At 38.2% G+C, this 18,804-nt stretch overlaps 1 protein-coding gene across 2 annotated transcripts in view; it reads left to right on the top strand.

Moving 5' to 3' along the window:
- BNC2 (basonuclin zinc finger protein 2) overlaps positions 1–15,486 on the top strand; it is a 295,002-nt gene extending 279,516 nt beyond the window's left edge. For both annotated transcript variants that reach the window (XM_070935541.1, XM_070935542.1), the window contains one exon: positions 14,826–15,486. In XM_070935541.1, the coding sequence (XP_070791642.1) occupies positions 14,826–15,486 (661 nt within the window). The remainder of the gene's footprint in view (positions 1–14,825) is intronic.
- The last annotated feature ends 3,318 nt before the right edge of the window (positions 15,487–18,804 follow it).

Here is an 18,804-nt window from a genome sequence, read left to right on the forward strand (position 1 = left end):
CAGAGCTGTAAAAAGCTTGAGACATAAAACATTACAAAGTAATTAGAGTGTGCTTCTTCACAAGAGAAAGGATTGCCTTCAATAAAGAGGTAAATGATAGCACCGTGTTTATTGTGGACGTAGGCAGCCAGTGCAATATGATAAACTGCAGGAGATACACATATCAGTAATCATCTGCATTATTAGTGTCATTAATCATAATTCTAAAAATATGACAGCAGCTGCCAACTTTTGACCAATTTTCCTTCTGCATGTTGGCCATTATAACTTCACTAACAGACTGCAGAGCCCCTGTGTGTGTGGCAGTTTTGCATTGAGAATGGAAGGTTAATTATATTTCAGCTGCTGATTCCTTCTCTCCTTGGAAAAGCCTTTGCACTTTGACAATCCCAAAAGCTCACTGCTGTTAAAGCAGTGAAACTACTTTATTGAAATTTTCTTTGTTGGTCAGGAATGAGTAGATGTGATATAAGCATCAGTCTGGGACAGTTGCTTACAGTTCATGCTTCAGAGTAGCCTCAGAACAAAAACTTAATTTTTATTTCCTCTTTACTTGGCCTCTGAGGCATAGTTTTTTTAAAAAACAAAAAACAAATCAAAATTTCTCCAAATTTAATATCCAATAACAAGAGATATAGGGAGCAATCCCATTAAACGTTGGGGACCAAAACTGGCATAGATATATCTCTCTGCTGATAATCAACTACTAAAGTTTAGGTAGGCAATTACTAAAATATTTTTTAAAATCTGCATAAGGAAACATAGTAGATCAGAAATCAAACCAGTATACAACTAGCAGTGCTTTAGAAATATTACCACACTATTCAAATGTAAATACTTGCAAAAAATAGTTTAGCATCTAAATATACAATATTTAACTTTTAAAATTAGTTGCCAGATTTTGTTTCTTCATGGCCACAACACACTTCATTGTTAAAATGTCACTTCAAGTCAAGAACTTTTGACTTTTAATGTTATTCCTGTAATTTGAAATCTAGTCTACATAATTCATTCAAATTCCTTTCTAACTAGGAAATACATGGTTAAATTATTCCCAATATAATAAACTTAATTCAAGATAGATCAAAACTTTCTCAAAGTTCATCAGTCCTTAACTGATTCATGAACTGAGCCTTCAGAATACATGCAGTTCCATTTCTCAAATAAACTCAATGCTTTTCATCAGCCATTTTGTGTTTCTGGCTGTGAGGCACTGAACCAAGTCAGGGTGCATACACATACACACGTGTGAATAAACTTTTCAACTCACAGTGCATTCCAGAAATGGAAGACATTGTTATAATCTCTTTGGAAAAGCTGTATGTGAGCACTTCTGCACAATTTGTGAAATTACTCCAGCTGGTTAATGTGAAATATATGTCATTTCTTTATCAACATGCTGTGCAATTCCTTAAACCAGGTTGGTAACTCCTGTGGTATAATGATGTATGTAGGCAGCATAACTGCCTTTTGAGTAGCACAAACTAGTATTTCAAACCAGAAAATAACAGATTTATTGCAGAGAAGCTATAATACAAATGTATGTAGGAAGCACATTAATGTCTATAGTATCATATGGCTTTAGTGCCAATAGACTTGGGAGTCAAATACTATGGATGGAGATGTCAGGAAATTTATTTCCTGTTTCTTTCTAAAAATTTGTGACCTACCTATTCTTCCATTTCATGGAGCTTGAATTCAGAAATTCCTAAATATTGTGAGAATATTCTTAGGAGAATAATTGGCATGAATTTTGGACCAAGTATTTTGCTCTAAAAACCACTGAGTTCAAATGATCTTCCATGCAATAAATCTCAGGAATTGGTATTCATTAAAAAAAGAATTTGGCCTTTCATGGATGGCATGCAGAAGATCCATAAAAGCCACTGAAGCCACTCTCTTCAGGTATGTATGAATCACTTGTGTGCAGATAGCTTGCAAACATTCTGGAGACGGGGAAAGAATTGATAATCTCAAACAATTACCAGTAGCTAGGACTGCTAATTATAATTAGGTTAGCCTGCTGTCAACTGTGTATAAAGCTGTGCTCTAAACACAGTGCATATTCTACACCATTCCTTAGCTTATTTTAGCAAAGCCTGGTCCCTTTTTTTCTTTATATGACACTGATTAATTTGGGATGTTCTAAACTTTTTGTCTCTCCACCACCACTGCTTTCTTCCTTTATAATGAGATAGTTTGCATCAAGCCAGCTTGTAAAGTGTGAGCTTGAAGTGCAACAGTTCCACATTTGGGAGTAACTCTGGCAACTGGTCCAGTGGTAATGCTTTTTGTTTGTAATGTCTTTTGATCTTAACGAATGACAATAATAATATATTAAGATTATGTCTTGACCTTGAGCACATTCAGCTGTTGAAAAATGTAATTCTGTTCACACCATCAGAATCATTTCATTTAACACCTCAACAGGTATGTGTTGAATTTCCAAGCCTTGCTAGAGTGGAGAACTCGATTTTGCAAGAAGCTGTGCAGACAAAAAAGGCCCAGTCAAGAGAAAATACCCTGGTAAATTCAGAAAAAAACCATTTGCCCCAGGGGAATACACGCAGTCAGCACAGATGTCATATTGATATTAATGCTTGGGAGCGTTTTGAGGGATAAAAATGGTTTCCCTTTGCTCCGGCTCTGAGCCGTTTGTATGCAAACGGCTCAGCTGCCTCTGCAGTTATACCCAATAATTCTCCCCAACGTTTCCCGACTTACAACATTTATAAAGTTGCAAAGTGGAGTAAACAAACCATCTGTTTGGCTTGACCATATATGTCACGCTCTCTTATTAGCATATTACGATTCATTTAGTAAACAAATTTGGTGATTTTGCTCATGTCAAAGTCAGAGGGAGCTCAGAAGATGATTAACATTCCTGGGACAGGCACGCTAATACATCGCTTCCTCCTCAACAGCTAAGTGGCTCCTCGGGAGAATTGCTCCTTGTTGACAAGAAGAGACTGTCAATTTTGTTTGCCTGCCACATTATGGGCCGTAAGGGGATGGGGGAATCCAGAGAGTGAGAAGCAGCGGAGGCAGCAGCATCCTTCACTGCAGAGTGAGAAAGACACCTAATTCTGATAAATGGCCCACCCCAACACATCCTACCTGTTATTACAACAGACGTGCCATATCTGTGCAGTAAATTAGCTAAACCCCTAAAGAGTTTGGTGAGAGCTTATCTCCAAGTGAATAATTTGAGCAAAGAGGGAGCTGCCTTCGTGACCGGTGTGAATGATTGGTTTCATATTGAAAGGGGTTGGTAATGACTTAAGTTCCACGTCTTGAATTTGCAAGAATTTTGCTTGTTCTTCATTTCCTGCATTTAATAAGCGCTTCTTTACTTCTTTTTTTTTTAATAGGTGCTGAACTGTTTTTTACCTTTTGGATTTTCTCCCTATAAAAGGTTAATATTTTCTCAGATTCTATGCCATTTGTAAAAGCTTTAGTGACTAATGTTACTCGTGGTGCTGGGGGTTGAACTGTAATTTCATTGAGGGGCTCAATATTCTGTCAGCAAATGCGGCTTGAAATAGGAGTAATGAAAATCCTTCCTATTAAGCATCATCAGTTATGGAAACATCTGATGTTGAATCCTGCAGGAAAGAAGAGGATGCACATATATTTTTTTGTGAAATTCATTTGGATAGCATTTTTTTTTTCTGGGTTGAAAAGACAGGACTAAAGAGAGAATTCATGAAAACCAAGATAAGAAATACTTTTGTTATTTCAGAGTTTCAGCCTCTATTCATAATTAGCCGAACTCTTATTATCATATTATCATTATGATTTCAACAGTACAGGGAAAACAGGGTATATATGGCACACAGGAAAGAAAGTATCATACCATGTTGCTCTGTACAGAGGCTTCCTGGTCTTATATTACTGTGGCCAAAAAGTAAAAAGCAATTAAATATAAAGCATGAAGGTTTGCCACTTTTTTAAGCAAAAAAACCAAACAAACTTGTTTTATTTATATTTCACAGAATAACTTTAAAACATAGTTAGAACCTGTATTTATGTTGTTGATCTTCTCCAGGAATTCATCAACTATTTACCTTGAATAGTGAACTGCATCATGAATATTCCCTCTAGTAAGCTGTTTTGAATTTTAGGCCAAAGTAAATATGCAAAGATAAACAAAACAAAGACCAAACTACTGCAATTCATTTGGCTTTAGCATAAATGTCTTTTAGCCACCCACTTTTGCCAAAAATGCAGGGAAAGGAGCATTTGATGATGTATGTTACATACCTAAAGGCAAGCAAATTTCATTTTAGGCAATCTTTAACTCTGGAGGACACATATCTACAGCATTAGACATACATGCCTGCTACAGTGAAGAAGCAGAACATTTAAATTCTCCCAAGAATCAGAAAACGTGTCAGATGCCGAAATGATTTCCCTTACTTTTTTGTCTTGTGTTGTATTTGCTACAGTATGATTGGCCCTGCTGTTTTTTCCTTCTTTCTTCTTTAAAGCCCGTGTATATCTTGCCTAAATCAAGAAAGCTTCCAGTAACAAGAAGAGTGACTGATTTGAGAATGTCAGTGGATCTAGCTGTGCAGTTTTCCAGAGTGAAATGAATATGATCTGTGTTTGGCTACAGATGCCACCTTCAGAGAACATCATAAGCTTAAGAAAAGTATCCCCCAGGTTGAATTCCATTAATACTTGCAAAAGCCTCTAGGAATGCATTCCTCCCCTGCCCTGCTCCCAAAACCACCCCAGGTAGGCCAAAAATTCAGGCCCTTCCATTGAGTGCCTCTCTTCCTTCTCCCGAGCAAGAGTTCTTCCTAGATTTAAAAGCACTGGGCTGGCTGAGAAAAAGACAAAAAGTGAATGATTGGAAGAGATTACACTTCTGCTTCTGATTTGAATATGGAGTTGCATAGAGTTGTGTTTTTATTAACTTTGCAGCACCTTTTTTATGTACCGGGGCTGTAGTGTTTTCAGAAATTAGGTTATATATCTGCAAAGTAATAACTAAATAGAAGGATTTAGACCACTTGCATTCAGAAAATGATTGGGGAAAATGTGCACACTCTGCACAAACCCACGATGCCTAGAAAAATTAACACTGCCTTAAAAAAAATAACAATGGATGGCCTTAAGATTGGGAAAACTGGAAGTGAAGCAAAGCCAAAACTGTCAGATTCAGGATTTCAAATCAATGTCTCAAAGTATACATTGGAGTATGAGGAATTAAGTTGAGAATGTCAGAATCCGTATGTCAGAGTCAGATGTTTTGGACATTTGCTGCAATATACTTTTAGGAAGTTAGAGAAATGAGTAGGTTATGTTAATACAGTACCTTGATAAATATTATCTATTGTATTAACTGCTTTAATTGTTATTGTCTCCTTTGAGGAGCCTTTGGAGCTGTTAGTTTTGTGATATATGTTATGTTTTGTGAGACTGAGATTTATTCACTGGGGATCTGTGTTGTGCTGGTTTAAGTCTTTGTTGACTCTGATACTCTGCAGGATTTCTTGATTTTGTAGAACAAGGGTAGGTTGCCTGTGGTCTGCATGCTCTGTTGTCCCTGGAGCTCCAAGATAGTTCTGCCAAAATTTAGCAGCAAATCATCAAACAGGAGCAGTGAAATCTCATTCCCCCCCCCCAATAAAGCTGCCAAGATTTCTGTAAAACAATAAATAAATAAATAATTTAAAAATCAGTGTGGTTAACTCTCCTATAAGCATATCACAGTTATTTTGGGGGGTTAGAATAGAATAGAATTCTTTATTGGCCAAGTGTGATTGGACACACAAGGAATTTGTCTTGGTGCATATGCTCTCAGTATACATAAAAGAAAAGATAAGTTCGTCAAGAATCGTAAGGTACAACACTTAGGGTAGTCCTAGGGTACAAATAAGCAATCGGGAAACAATATCAATATAAATCGTAAGGATACAAGCAACAAGATTATAGTCATATAGTCATTTTGGGGGGTTTGGGGGGAAAAAAATACAGCTCCAAAATTGAAACAAAGGAGTGTTAAAAGACTTGGTCCCATGGGAAAAACTGGGGGGAAAAGACAAGTGGAGATGTCTTCTTTTGAAGAATGGTAAATTTTAAAACTAAAATGAAAAATTGTTAGCCCTTTATAGCCCTGGCCTATAAAGACAAATAAAACTGAAACTACAGTTCCCCCAGTTACAAAAAAGTTGCTTTCCCCTGTTTTTCTACAACAAAAAGTGGCACAACTTCATTGGAGGTGCACATTCCCTGGAAATTAGCTATTAATTCAGTGGGGCTACAACACAAGACATACAAAGTGTGTGGTAAATGAAGTAAAGAGGACACTACAAATCAGATGTGGCTCCTACCTCCAGGGATTGAAATCTGAAAGATTAAGATGCCCTGAATTTAGCCCATAACCATAGAGGTGCAATTTATATTATTTTTAAGCTGCTTCTTTATTGCTATCGCTAAATTTGAAAAAAGAAAAATCAATCCACACAAAATAGAAATATAAGCTAAATCGTTTTTAGTCAAATTCATTCAATAGATATGTAATTACGTATCAGAATCAATAACCATTATAGAGGAAGTATATGAAAAATGCAAAGGCCAGAAATAAACGTTCTTTAAAAGGTAGAAAGTACCTAAACTTCATGATATGTTTAGGTTAATATTTTTAAGTATTTGTATGATTTATTTATGTCTTAGATTTAGATTCTGCCTCACCTTCAGGAACTCAAGCTGGCCTACAATGCTCTATTTCTTTCATGCTTCCCCTTAAAGCAACAGGCCTGAGGGGGCCCACAGGGCCACAATCACCCCATGATCTTCTACGGCCATGGTTAAAATTGAACCTCAGTCCTCCTGGTTCTAGTACAACTTCCTACTGTGGTTTAAAATAATGAACTGAGGAAATGTTGATAGCACCTTATTCAAAGATTTGTTTTAGTGTAGTTATACTGTAATTTTAATATATTCAGATATCATTTCTAAAAATGAAGTTTTTGTTCTAAAGAAATCTTTTATCAACACTGCCATAATATTTCTCACCACACTAATACTTTGCCTTGTATGTTAATGAAGTAGGAAGTATTGAAGGAAGGTCTCCAAGAAATTTAGTTATAAGGACCTGTTAATTTACAGTTGCAAAGACCTCTTCTTTAAATGTATCAAGCTTTCTATGGAATTAGTTCCAAATCTAAAAAGCCCCTGAGGAAGATGTATGACCCCTTCCCTGCTTTCTGTCATTGTTTCTACATTCCATTCATCTGCTTCCTCTAGGCAAATGAACCTAGAAGGAGAACCACTACTTAGAAGGGGAAATCTTTCTCCTCGCTCTGTCTTGTCACTGATTTATGCATATGAACCAGCAACAACATCAAAGAAAAGATAGATCCAGGTCAGAGAGCCTGAGGGCCAGCAATAAACCCATTCTAGTGAGATCCTGCCCAGTTTTTACCCATGCTATGAAAAGCAATGTGGGAATTTGAACACACATGTGAAGTGTTGTTAAAATTTTGATTTTTTTTTCAGACTCTATAGAGTAATTTCAAAGATGGTCTATTTGCCTTTAACTCTTAATCATCAATCATCTCTGGCTGTAATATTACTCACCGATATGGAAAATATAAGACTATAAAATATAGCAAACAACATCGTCTTAGTTCCAGGTAAACAAACTAAGCTAAGTGGGGGAGAGGGAACTTCAGCCCAGGAAACCCAGCTGCCGATGGTCTACGACAGAATTGGGAAACACCGATGTTTTCCTACAGGAGCTGAGGGTTCCAAGCAGCGGTGAAATCCAGCAGGTTCTGACAGGTTCTGGAGAACCAGTAGCGGAAATTTTGAGTAGTTCGGAGAACTGGCAAATACTACCTCTGGTTGGCACCAGAGTGGGGTGGGAATGGAGATTTTGCAGTATCCATCCCCTGGAGTGGGGTGAGAATGGAGATTTTGCAGTATCCTTCCCCTGCCATGCCCATCAAGCCACACCACGCCCACCAAGCCATGCCCACAGACCCGGTAGTAAAAAATGTTGGATTTCACCACTGGTTCCAAGTAATACACCCATAGCAAATAGAACTCCGAGGTGGGTAGGTTCCTCAAAGAATAGTTTTATTGGATATATCATATTGGCACAGGCTGGTGAAAACCGACTAAATGTTCCCACGGTTTTCACCTAATTAAAAGTAGAAGTTTTTCCCCAAACAATCAGTCACATGGTCCTATCAGAGTGCAACCCGGTTTCTTGGTAACATCACTCCTCCTTTCTTCAGCCACCTGTGGAAATGTCCTTGGTTCACAGGGCAAACTATTTTGTTTTGGCTACAAAACCCCAGCTATCACTACTCCCCCCTCCCTAACTCTCATCTCCAGTGTGGCAACCCTGGAACCTCAAAATGGCCTCAGTCAAATCAGCTCCAGAGTTGACACTAGATTTTTTTTGTTAGAAAGCAGTATATCATGGATGGGAAATCTTCATGTTTCTGAGTTATATCTACTAGCACCAATGGTGGTATTCAGCCGGTTCTATCCGGCTCGGGCGAACCGGTAGCAGTGGCTACCGGAGGCTCTGCCCACCCGCCCGGATGTCATCATGTCCCGTTTTTGACAATTTGCACATGCGCGGATGTGGCGCATGTGAGTAAAGCGTGTGCGCTCATATTTGCGAACAGGTAGCGAAGGTAAGTGAATACCACCCCAACTAGCACCCTAGCCAGCATAGTTAAGGGTGAAAAGCTCTGGAAGGTATAATTCTGCAATATTTGAAGAACTATAGTTCCTTAACTTGCATTTAGACATGGCAGCCGTATCGGAGCTATAGAAATCTGGTCAACCACTTTGTTAGAAGAAAATAAAATGGTTCAGAATATCCAACTCAGCCCGTATTTAAGTCCTGCCTAATTTAGGTCTCCTTTAATAAACATTTCTTGCTTTTCTCCATATACTGTAGCAGCAGGATTTAAGAGATAATAGGGGTGAGCCTGTACTTTGGTGTTAGTAATATTAGTGTAGGAGGCATACTTAAGTAAATATCTTGTTATAGTTGTTTTTTCTTAGCTATGGGCCACACTTTGTCTATGAGCTGTGTACTGCACTTTAAAAAATAGTGGATGTGACTTGGGTAGAAACAAGATTTTAAGAAACCAAACACTCTCTTTCATGTATTTAATAGTTTCCTCTTTCTAAATTCAAGAAAGGGAAACAATTCAAGAGAGGGTAACAATTTTTGAAGCTTTTTGGATGCTGCATTGCCAGAATGGCTCTCCTTCTTCTTATATTGTGGAAAAGCAAGGGCTGGCCATGGATCATAAAAACTGGGGGAAATTCATGGTCAAAACTGTGCCAGAGGAGAAAGGAAAGATTTAGAATTGCCACCAGATTTTAAACCACAGTGAAATTTAAAACAAATTCAGGGATTCTGAGTCTAAGGGAAGCTCCCAAAATTTTCGTTAAGACTAGTGATATTTTTCACTTGTTAGTTTTTGCCTGAAGACATCTTTGCAAGCTTCTCTTTAATGAAATACTTAAAATTAAGTAAGCTAAAAGCTCCAAGAATAACCACGTGCCTTAGAAAAGCTTAGAAATAAGCAGTGATTACTCTTAGGACTAAATAGTAGATAAAACATTTATCTATTAAGTAAGTCAGTAATTGTGGGAGACAAATTAGAGTGGTTGATAGTGCTGTGCTTCTACATAGAATTGTCATATGCAAAGTATGATAGATCAAGGAGTTCATTCAATGACATTAAAATGCAATTCCTGTGTTTAGATTTGGGAGAAGGGAGAAGTTCCTAACATACTCCAGTTTACCAGACCTTCAAAACAGTAGAGAAAGTCTATGGAGTTTATCAATCATTCAGGTCGAGGTTGTCCCAAAGGTGCTTTTTCCAAAGGACGACTGAACTTTCTTGTTTTTTTTTCCCTTGAAAATGTTTCACTTCTCATCCAAGAAGCTTCTTCAGTTCAGCATTTTCAAAGAAAAAAACCAAGATTGACAAAATCCAGTTGCCTTTTGGAAAAAACACCGCTGGGACAGTAGAGAAAATAACAGAAAACAAGAAAAGCTTATAGGAACATTCTGGGATCAAGAGCTTCAGGACTTGATCTTGATTGTTGCTTTGAAGTGAATGAGTCGCCCACATGTGAAATCCATTTCAACATATAGAATATCTATCTGGCATACAGTTGAATTGTATTTTAGGGTACCTTATATAACAATCCAAATATAGTCATGCTTAAAATCAATGGCACTCAATATGGTCCCCAGAAGATTAAAGCCCATAAGCCTACTTAAAATCTGGATACAGCTTACTGTTCAGCGTCCTGCCAGATTCATAGCCAGTTTGAACTCTACAGTTTTGCTATAAAACTGAACATGTAAAAAGAAAAAGAAAACTACTAATCCAAATAAATCCAAGGTGTTTTCTTCCCAATAATCCAAGGTCATTTAGATTTAAATATGAACTGAAGGATGATTTTTCAATACGAGAAATATACATGAAGAAACTAATGGAAGAGAATCAGTCCTTGTGAACTGTAGTTGCACAGTGGAAATCGACTGCTATGAATGAACTCATATCCCAAAGTTATGAACAGCAGAGCTAATGCCCCTGCAAATGAGTTCATCTGATTATTGCATTACACCTGAATCAGTTGATAAAGCAAGTTTTTTAAAGCTAGGAATGACACTTAATTGAATAAAAGTCAGTGTAATTATATTAGGAGAAGCCAATGCTACTCCTGACAGCGGAAAAAGGACCTTGCCAGAAAGAGTGCCAGAAGTTGCCCACACATTTCTGCACATTGTTTGCCTGACAGATATTAAGGGCTGGTACATAGCTTAATCAGATTACTGATAGTCAGCGCTGTAAATGATAAATCAATGGCCATGGCATCACTTTCTATTGATAGCCGAAGCCAGCTGCAACTTTGAATTCACCATCATCAAGGAAAATAAGCAGCCACTTCTACTTGGAGGGAGATTTTTGTGTATGTGTTTGCATTCCCAATGATGCAACATTAATACACATTTATGTCTTGTATTCAGAAAATTCTATCTATTCTCACATAGATCCAATTGTTTGTTTTTGCCTGCAGCCAATGAAGGAAACTAAATAATAGACAACTTAGCTGCATTTACAGACAAGGCACCTTGTCTGTGCTATATTTTAGCGGGGAAAAAACCCACATAATCTAGGCTCAGTTTGCATTAATGTTTATCATTTCATGTAGTCCACAGCAGAGCTCATGTACTGCAGTGAGTTACAAATGTGTTTGTGGGAAATCTAGCTTCAGTTCCTCTCTTAGCTCTTGAGACTCTTTGGCAAAGCCCCTAATCTCAGTGTAAATCTGGCATAAATGGGGTTGCTAAACTATAATTCAGAGGACCTGTATATAACTTTTATGTGACTTTTTAATTTGAATGTGTGTGTGTTGTTTTATTTATTTGCTTACGATTTATTTAATGTACTTGTGAAGCTAAAATATTGTCCTGAGCTTCTCTAGAGACAATACAGGTTACAAACATAACAACTGACAAGATATTTGTGTATAGTAGTTGTCAATGTGCAACAAATTGATTTTATTCTGGAAAAAAAAAAAAGCATGTTGCCATGGCAAGAAACTGTCATGTGGTTTGTTCATGGAGGAATCACTCCAACCTCTGTTTGCATGATGCTATCAGAGGAGCAAACACATTTCTGCTGTTGAAGACATGCTACAGTATAATTGGCAATATTCAGATGTTCACAGCAAAATGCTTCCGATGTTTACTTTGAGACGTTTCCTTTGAGTTCTTTATCATGTGACAAATGGGCAAGAAATCCCTTTGCTGAAAAGGCTGTGAGGCTGTCCCTCTCTTGATCATTTATGTATGTGAACCCTGCATGGATCTGTTCAGAAGAAAAATGTGGGCAACGCATATTTGCGCTTTTTTTTCTCTCTGATTTGATTTATGGCTTTAGATTGTGTGGTTGGTCCAGCAACCATCAGGACAACAGTGTAAGCGAGATGATGGGTGACAGAAAATGATCTCACAGCCAAAGCATTTTTAGCCTGTATTTTATTGTTTAAAGATTCTCTTTTCATTTTTTTTTTAAAAGCCAGATGTGACTGGATTGGAATGTGAATTTGTTCTCTTTCTTTTTCTCTCTGTCTCTTTCTTTCTGTCTCCTATTTTTCTCTCTCCCTCCCTCCCTTTTTCTCTCTCTGTCTCTGCCTTCCTCCTCCTTTTGCAAAAGATTAGAAAGCTGAACTTATCACAAGGTAAGCTCAGCCTTCATAAGTGCAGGGTTGGGGATAGTGTAACTCCCTTCTTTAATTAAATCAGTGCTACAGTACTTGTTGTGAAATGATATTTTCACTCTTGTGGATAAAGATGCCTTCCTCCTGTCCACCACCTACCACCCTATTCCTTGGATGTATCTCTCAGTAGCTTTTTCTCTTATTTGGGATCCAAAATTACCCATCCTTCATTTCCTAAGGAGAATATATTGTTAGCTTGCCCTGCTACATTTAATGAATCAAATCAATCCTGACAATATACAGATTCCCTCTCCGAGGAAATGGGCGATTCAAAAATGTGAAAAATAAAATAAATAAATAAAATATAATGCATCCTCTATTTATTTGTCTATGAAAAAATAACTTTCATTTTATGGCACAAGTGGGTACATTTTGGGATGGCTAGTTGAGAGATACACAACGAGCGGATATATTATTTGACAGCCAATGTGCAAATTACATAAAGAAATCTAATTGCAGGATCCAATCTGGGTCTGTCACCAGAACCAGAAATTTAGTTTCTCGAATCCAAAAGCATGAATTTAAAAGTTCGGAAGACTAAGCCTCTAGTCCTGGTGACCGACTCAGATTGGATCCTGCAACATTATCCTGGGACATGTATATTCACTTTCATTTGTGAGGAATCTAATTCCCTGATCTTTGGTTGTTGATACTCAGTCAGCCCGATCCTGCAAGGGACAGCCATGTGCAGAAGCAGTTAGTAACTGCCCAGCCCAATCTAGATCCAAACCTGCCTCAGTTTTCCAATGCCTATCTGAACATCAAGCAAACATCAAATTCAGCATGGTCTGCATCAGACGTGGGTTGCAGCAGGTTCTGACCAGTTCTGGAGAACCGGTAGCAGAAATTTTGAGTAGTTCGGAGAACCGGTAGTAAAAATTCTGACTGGCTCCACCCCCATCTATTCTCTGCCTCCCAAGTCCCAGCTGATCAAGAGGAAATGGGGATTTTGCAATAACCTTCCCCTGGATTGGGGACAGAATGGAGATTTTACAGTATCCTTCCCCTGCCACACCCAAGCCACGCCCACCAAGCCATGCCACACCCACCAAGCCACACCCATAGAACCGGTAGTAAAAAATTTTGAAACCCACCACTGATCTACATTTGAACTACTGTAGAAGAGAAAGATAAAGGCATGCACTTCCATTTACATTGTAATGTGATTGGAAATGCATATTGCCAACCACTCTCGGACTGGAAAACATTCTGCTGTAGCTGTAGCTGTAGCTGTAGCTGTAGCTGTAGCTGTAGCTGGATTGGAAACTGGATTTTTTTTTAAAAAAAAGTTCTTTATTAAAATCTTTACTCTGAATCAGTTATACTTCTGATCTTTGTAAATGTACAGCTGATTTATATATGCCCTCTGCTTTAGTTCTATATGGCAGGGCAAAGTTTGAGGATTTCTCCTGGCTGCCCTATCAAAGTTTAGGAATTTACTTTGTAATACACAATTACTGCTTGTGGGACTGTGCATGTTGGTTCAGTTTACTCAGTGACCTCATACTCTGGAAGCCCCCGTTTGTAAGATATTAAGTGTCTTGCTCCCTTTCCAAATGTTTTCTGATGAAGTAGAGCTGGGTTTAGAAAAAGGCATGGCTTTACCAGCATTGTACAAATTGTATGATGTGACTTGGCACGGAATCTCAAGTGCACGCTGACTGCTAGAATTTGGACTGGAGACAATGGCAGATAGCCCATGATATGCATAATGCTAAGAAGAGAACTTGCACAAATCAAAGTTTCAGGTTTCAGTAGGATATTTTGGCACCTTCTAATATGTCTTTCTAACAAAATATACTAAGAACCGAAGACTAGTTGAGTGAGAAGGTAAAATATATCAAAACTATAATAGTTCCACATTTCAGCCCTAGGACTTTGATAATTTGGAATGAGCTATATAGTCAACATAGCAACAAGTCCCTCCTCATGACTCAGCAAAGTTTTAGTAACTTAGAAAGCCACACATGGATTGCTACCTTGTAAAATAGCCTCTTTTCTTTCCCTACCATTTTTTAAAATTGTTTCACTCAGATTTAACAAATCCTGTTCTTAAATACTAGTTTTTCCCCTCTCTCTTCTTGGTAAGAGGATAAATCCATTTCAAGATTCTTTTCTAATTATCCTTTGTTCCCAGTTGGTTCCTATGGTTACATGTATCAATTGGAACCAGTGGAGCCAATGCTGTGATTTGATAAAGAAATTCCATCGAATATCCTCCCCACTAGTTCATATGATACCATGTTTTTGAAAAGAAAAGTAGTAATCAATCACACTGCCAATTAGCCTGATACGTAGTATGATAACCATACAAGAAAAGGGGGGATTGAATTCATGTGGATTTGCAGCATCTTGCCTTTATAGGAATGGTGTCTGAACTGTCATGCTTGCGTTTCTTAAAAAAAAAAAAAGAGCAACAGTTGTGTTATTGCATGAACATTGTTTGTTACGGTTTTTATTCCATTGCCAAAGTTTGCACTATAATCCATATTGCATATTTCTTTTCCCTCCCTATCTCTTTCCTTTCTCTTTCTCTTTCCCAGACACAGTGCGAATATAAATCTGCACCGTAAACTATTGACCAAAGAACTGGATGACATGGGACTGGATTCCTCTCAGCCCTCCCTTAGCAAGGACCTCCGTGATGAATTCTTGATGAAGATCTATGGTGCTCCACCCCATTTGGGTTTTGATCTACGGGAAGACACCTCCTCCCCAGCAGGTACCGAGGATTCCCACTTGAATGGATACGGACGGGGCATGTCAGAAGAATACATGGTATTAGACCTGAGCACCACCTCCAGCATCCAGTCAAGCAGTAGCATTCATTCTTCCAGAGAATCGGATGCAGGAAGCGACGAGGGCATCCTTTTGGATGACATGGATGGGGTCAGCGACAGCGAGGAATCATCACACAAAACTGAGGCTGCAGCCTTAGGGGTCAGCTTGAGTGCTGAAGTCCCGGGGTCTCTCATGTTTAACAGCGTTTCCATGAATAACGGTGGGATCATGTGTAACATTTGTCACAAAATGTACAGCAACAAGGGGACTCTCAGGGTGCATTACAAGACGGTACACTTACGTGAAATGCACAGATGTAAAATCCCTGGATGCAACATGATGTTTTCCTCGGTCCGCAGCCGAAATCGGCACAGTCAGAACCCGAATCTGCATAAAAACATTCCCTTCACTTCACTAGATTAATCCCGAGATGGACACGGTCAGTGCCAGCTCAAAAAGTAAGACCTTATACTTCTTCAAATTGCCATTTACAGACTCTTCTATAAATATATATAAATATAAATATATAAATATATATCTTTTTTTTCCTTTTTTAAACAAAACAGAAAAAGACCGGGTGCTTTCCTTCTTCCTCTTGCCCCCCTCATTTTTTCCCCTAATTTTTGTTCCTTTGTTTTTTGTTATGTTTTTTTTAACAGAAAAAAAAATTATGTGGGTTGGGATAGTATCTTTAACCTGGGATAACATTTCCACTGCTAAAAAAAAAAAAGAATAACAAATGAACTTACCTTTTAAAACTCGCTTTTGTTATAAAATTTGTGGTCATCTCCAAAGAGACTGTTTCTTCCATCAATGACTGTTGCCTGCAATCTTAGAAGAGGAAAGGAGGAAAAAAAAAAGAAAACAAAAGAAAACAAAAACCCCTAAAAACAAAGCACTGCAAAGATATTAAAACGAGAGAGAAAAAGGACAACTTCAATTGTTTTTGTGTATTTTAAACCTTTGAGAGGTTCGTCAACTAAGCATGGCTGTTAACACTTGTATATATTGAGCCTCAAAAGGCCCATGATGTAAAACAATTGTATTGATGGTGGTTTAACCTTTTCTTTGTTTGTTTGTTTGGGTTTTGTTTTTGTTTTACATTTACATTTACATCCAGCTGTGAGATATGTGGGGGGTTGGGTGGGAATAGTTTGCTGGCTAGCTCAATTCATTTATATTAGCTTCAGTGCACATTTTTTTTAAAGAAAAGAAGAAAACACAAGTTCCATTTTTAACTACCTGCTAGAAACACATAAGGGGAGGTGCTGGCATGCTTTAGAGCACCTGATTGGATACAGGTTTTCCTTGTTTTGTTTTTATTTTGGTCTTGTTACGATTACATAAATCCAGTCATGCACTTTTTTCTTACACGATGTGGGGATGTGTAATAATATCCATACCCTTTTTTCCCTTAAAAGTATTGCCATACTATCAGTGTCTTATTAAGAAAAGAAAAAAAAAACCCTACCCTTTGTTCCACGTGGTGTCTGGTCAGTATGGCAGGCAAATACTGAACAAAATCGTGTTAGGCGTGAACACGAAACTGCCAACTTTGCACAAGTTTTCAGTAACCAAAATATATGAATCGGCTGGTATTAACCGCAGGCTAAGGTTGTGGCAGTGAGGAAAAAGAAAAAAAAAACAATCCTAGGAACTGGGGAACAATGGAATACCATACCTAAATGTATTTCTCAGGTCCTAAAAATTATGCATGTTCTCAAAGCAAGGCCACAGTTTTATTTTTAAAAAAATGAAAAAGAGGAGAGGGGAAAAAAAGAAAGCAGAAGTTGCTTATTAAGAGACAACGGAGGAATTTCTTCAACTACGGGAGGATGAACTTTTTAGGAAAGTGGTGCAAGCCAACAACTGTTAACCTGGAAGAAAGCCCCATTACACTTGGGGGGGGGGTGTCTGTGGGGGGGGCTTCTTCTCTTGGAGGCCTGAGAAAGGTTGCATTGTGGTTCTCTCAAAGCCACTCTTGATCTCTCCCCCACCCAAAACTAATTGCCCTGCCAACATTCAGGAAATGCAATTGTATGATGTAATGCTGTTGAGTGTTTACCCACACTGATTCGGCACACTTTCAGGGTGTGTTGAAGCTCTGAAGACAATGGCGTTATAAATCTTCTTCCTGCCCCCCCCTTCTGTCCCCTGAAGAGATCAATAGAAAAAGGCTTGGGAGGGGTAGGTGAGGTTTTGGAAGACATACATCTCTGTCACATTCCCTATGCACCTCCGTGACTTAAGAAATGGCTTCAAAATTCCTGAAATGAAGACGTTCCTGCGTTCCTGACTGAAGACTTGGGCTATGGTTGTCTTCCAAAAAAAAAAAAACCACCAGCCTCTGCAGAGTTGACTGGTCCGCACTGGAAGGTGCAATAGACTGATTAAGGCATGTTTTTATAGAAGCAATCAAAAGCCATTAACGGCACAAGCACTTAAAGCTTGGGAAATATGCGCTGTTCATTTTGGTTGGGTGACTATCCTTCAGTAGAGACAAGCTAACAGCTATGGGGCGGGGGGAGGGGATCCAGAGCAAATTTCAATGTTTTGGTTGTTTGTACTTTCCAAAAGTGGTTTGTCGGAGAGAATCACAGTGGAGTTAGGAATGACCATCCAAGAAGAAACCAGAGAGGAATCTGCACAGCAACCTATTTCAGTTGTTCCTGTTTCTGGTGTTTACACATGTTGTCTGAGCGTGGCAAGCCACACTAGCAGCCTCTTTAACCCCAACCTACTGAGGGAATGATATTTGCTCAAGCTCGGCAGTAAAGATCATGATGGTATGTGTCATATAACAAATCCTTCCTTGGAAGGATACCTAAGGAGTATTTCCCCCATGTAGTATATTACTAATGCACAGAAAATGTTTTTCTTTCTTAGAAGTTTCTCCTGTGACTGCAAAACCAGAAACGGTTATTTGTTTTCAGCCTTCGAGTTGAACCAGTTACGTACTTTCCAACCACTGTTCATTGTATAATAACTCAGTCTGTTAATTTTATTAGCGGAAACGATTCCTCCTCTTCATTGGCCCCAATCCAACTATACAGTAGTTTGTGGTGACCAAACCCCATTAAAGCCATGGGAAGAAATTAGTCACAGCTAATGTAAATTCTAACTTGATCATAAGTAGCTTGGTGCCTTTGTATACTAAGTATTTTTCCCCTAACAACAAAGCAAAAACAATAGCTGCAGTATTTTCCATGTGTGTTTTAAAAAAGAAAAGAAAAGAAAAGAAAGTGGGAGATGAAAGCTTCCTTAATTAAAATGCCTTATTTCAAATCACATTTCTCTGATTTCAGTTAGTGAGCGTAAGTCTTGACATGATCTCCAGAATTCATAGAGACTCTTGAAAAATACTGACCAGTTCGTCAAAGTATGTTTATATCAAAAATATGTTTACATCAAAACCGCCACAATTTTTGCTGACTTGATTTTTTTTTTCATTTGTGCTTTGTCTTTTTCTCTTTTTTTTCCCCAAAGTCTTACTTTTTAAAAAATAAAATTGAACGGAGAGAGCTTTGTTTTGTTTTATGCTGCATAATGTGTCGTATACTTGTGAAAGGGAACAGAGAAAGCAAAGGTGCAATCCTTCTCAAACTTAAATGACATTCAGTAGTGCTACATGATTGTCCTGCACTGTGTTTTCAAACACTTATCAAGATAGTAAGAACAAAGCAAGAAGAAATATTGACAAGGCAAAACAGACCTAAACAAATGGCTAAATGATATCTAAGG

Source organism: Pituophis catenifer, unplaced genomic scaffold, assembly GCF_029215685.1.
Source record: "Pituophis catenifer annectens isolate HBS135680 unplaced genomic scaffold, rPitCat1.0.hap2 SCAF_2, whole genome shotgun sequence".
In the NCBI taxonomy this organism is placed as follows: Eukaryota; Metazoa; Chordata; class Lepidosauria; order Squamata; family Colubridae; genus Pituophis; species Pituophis catenifer.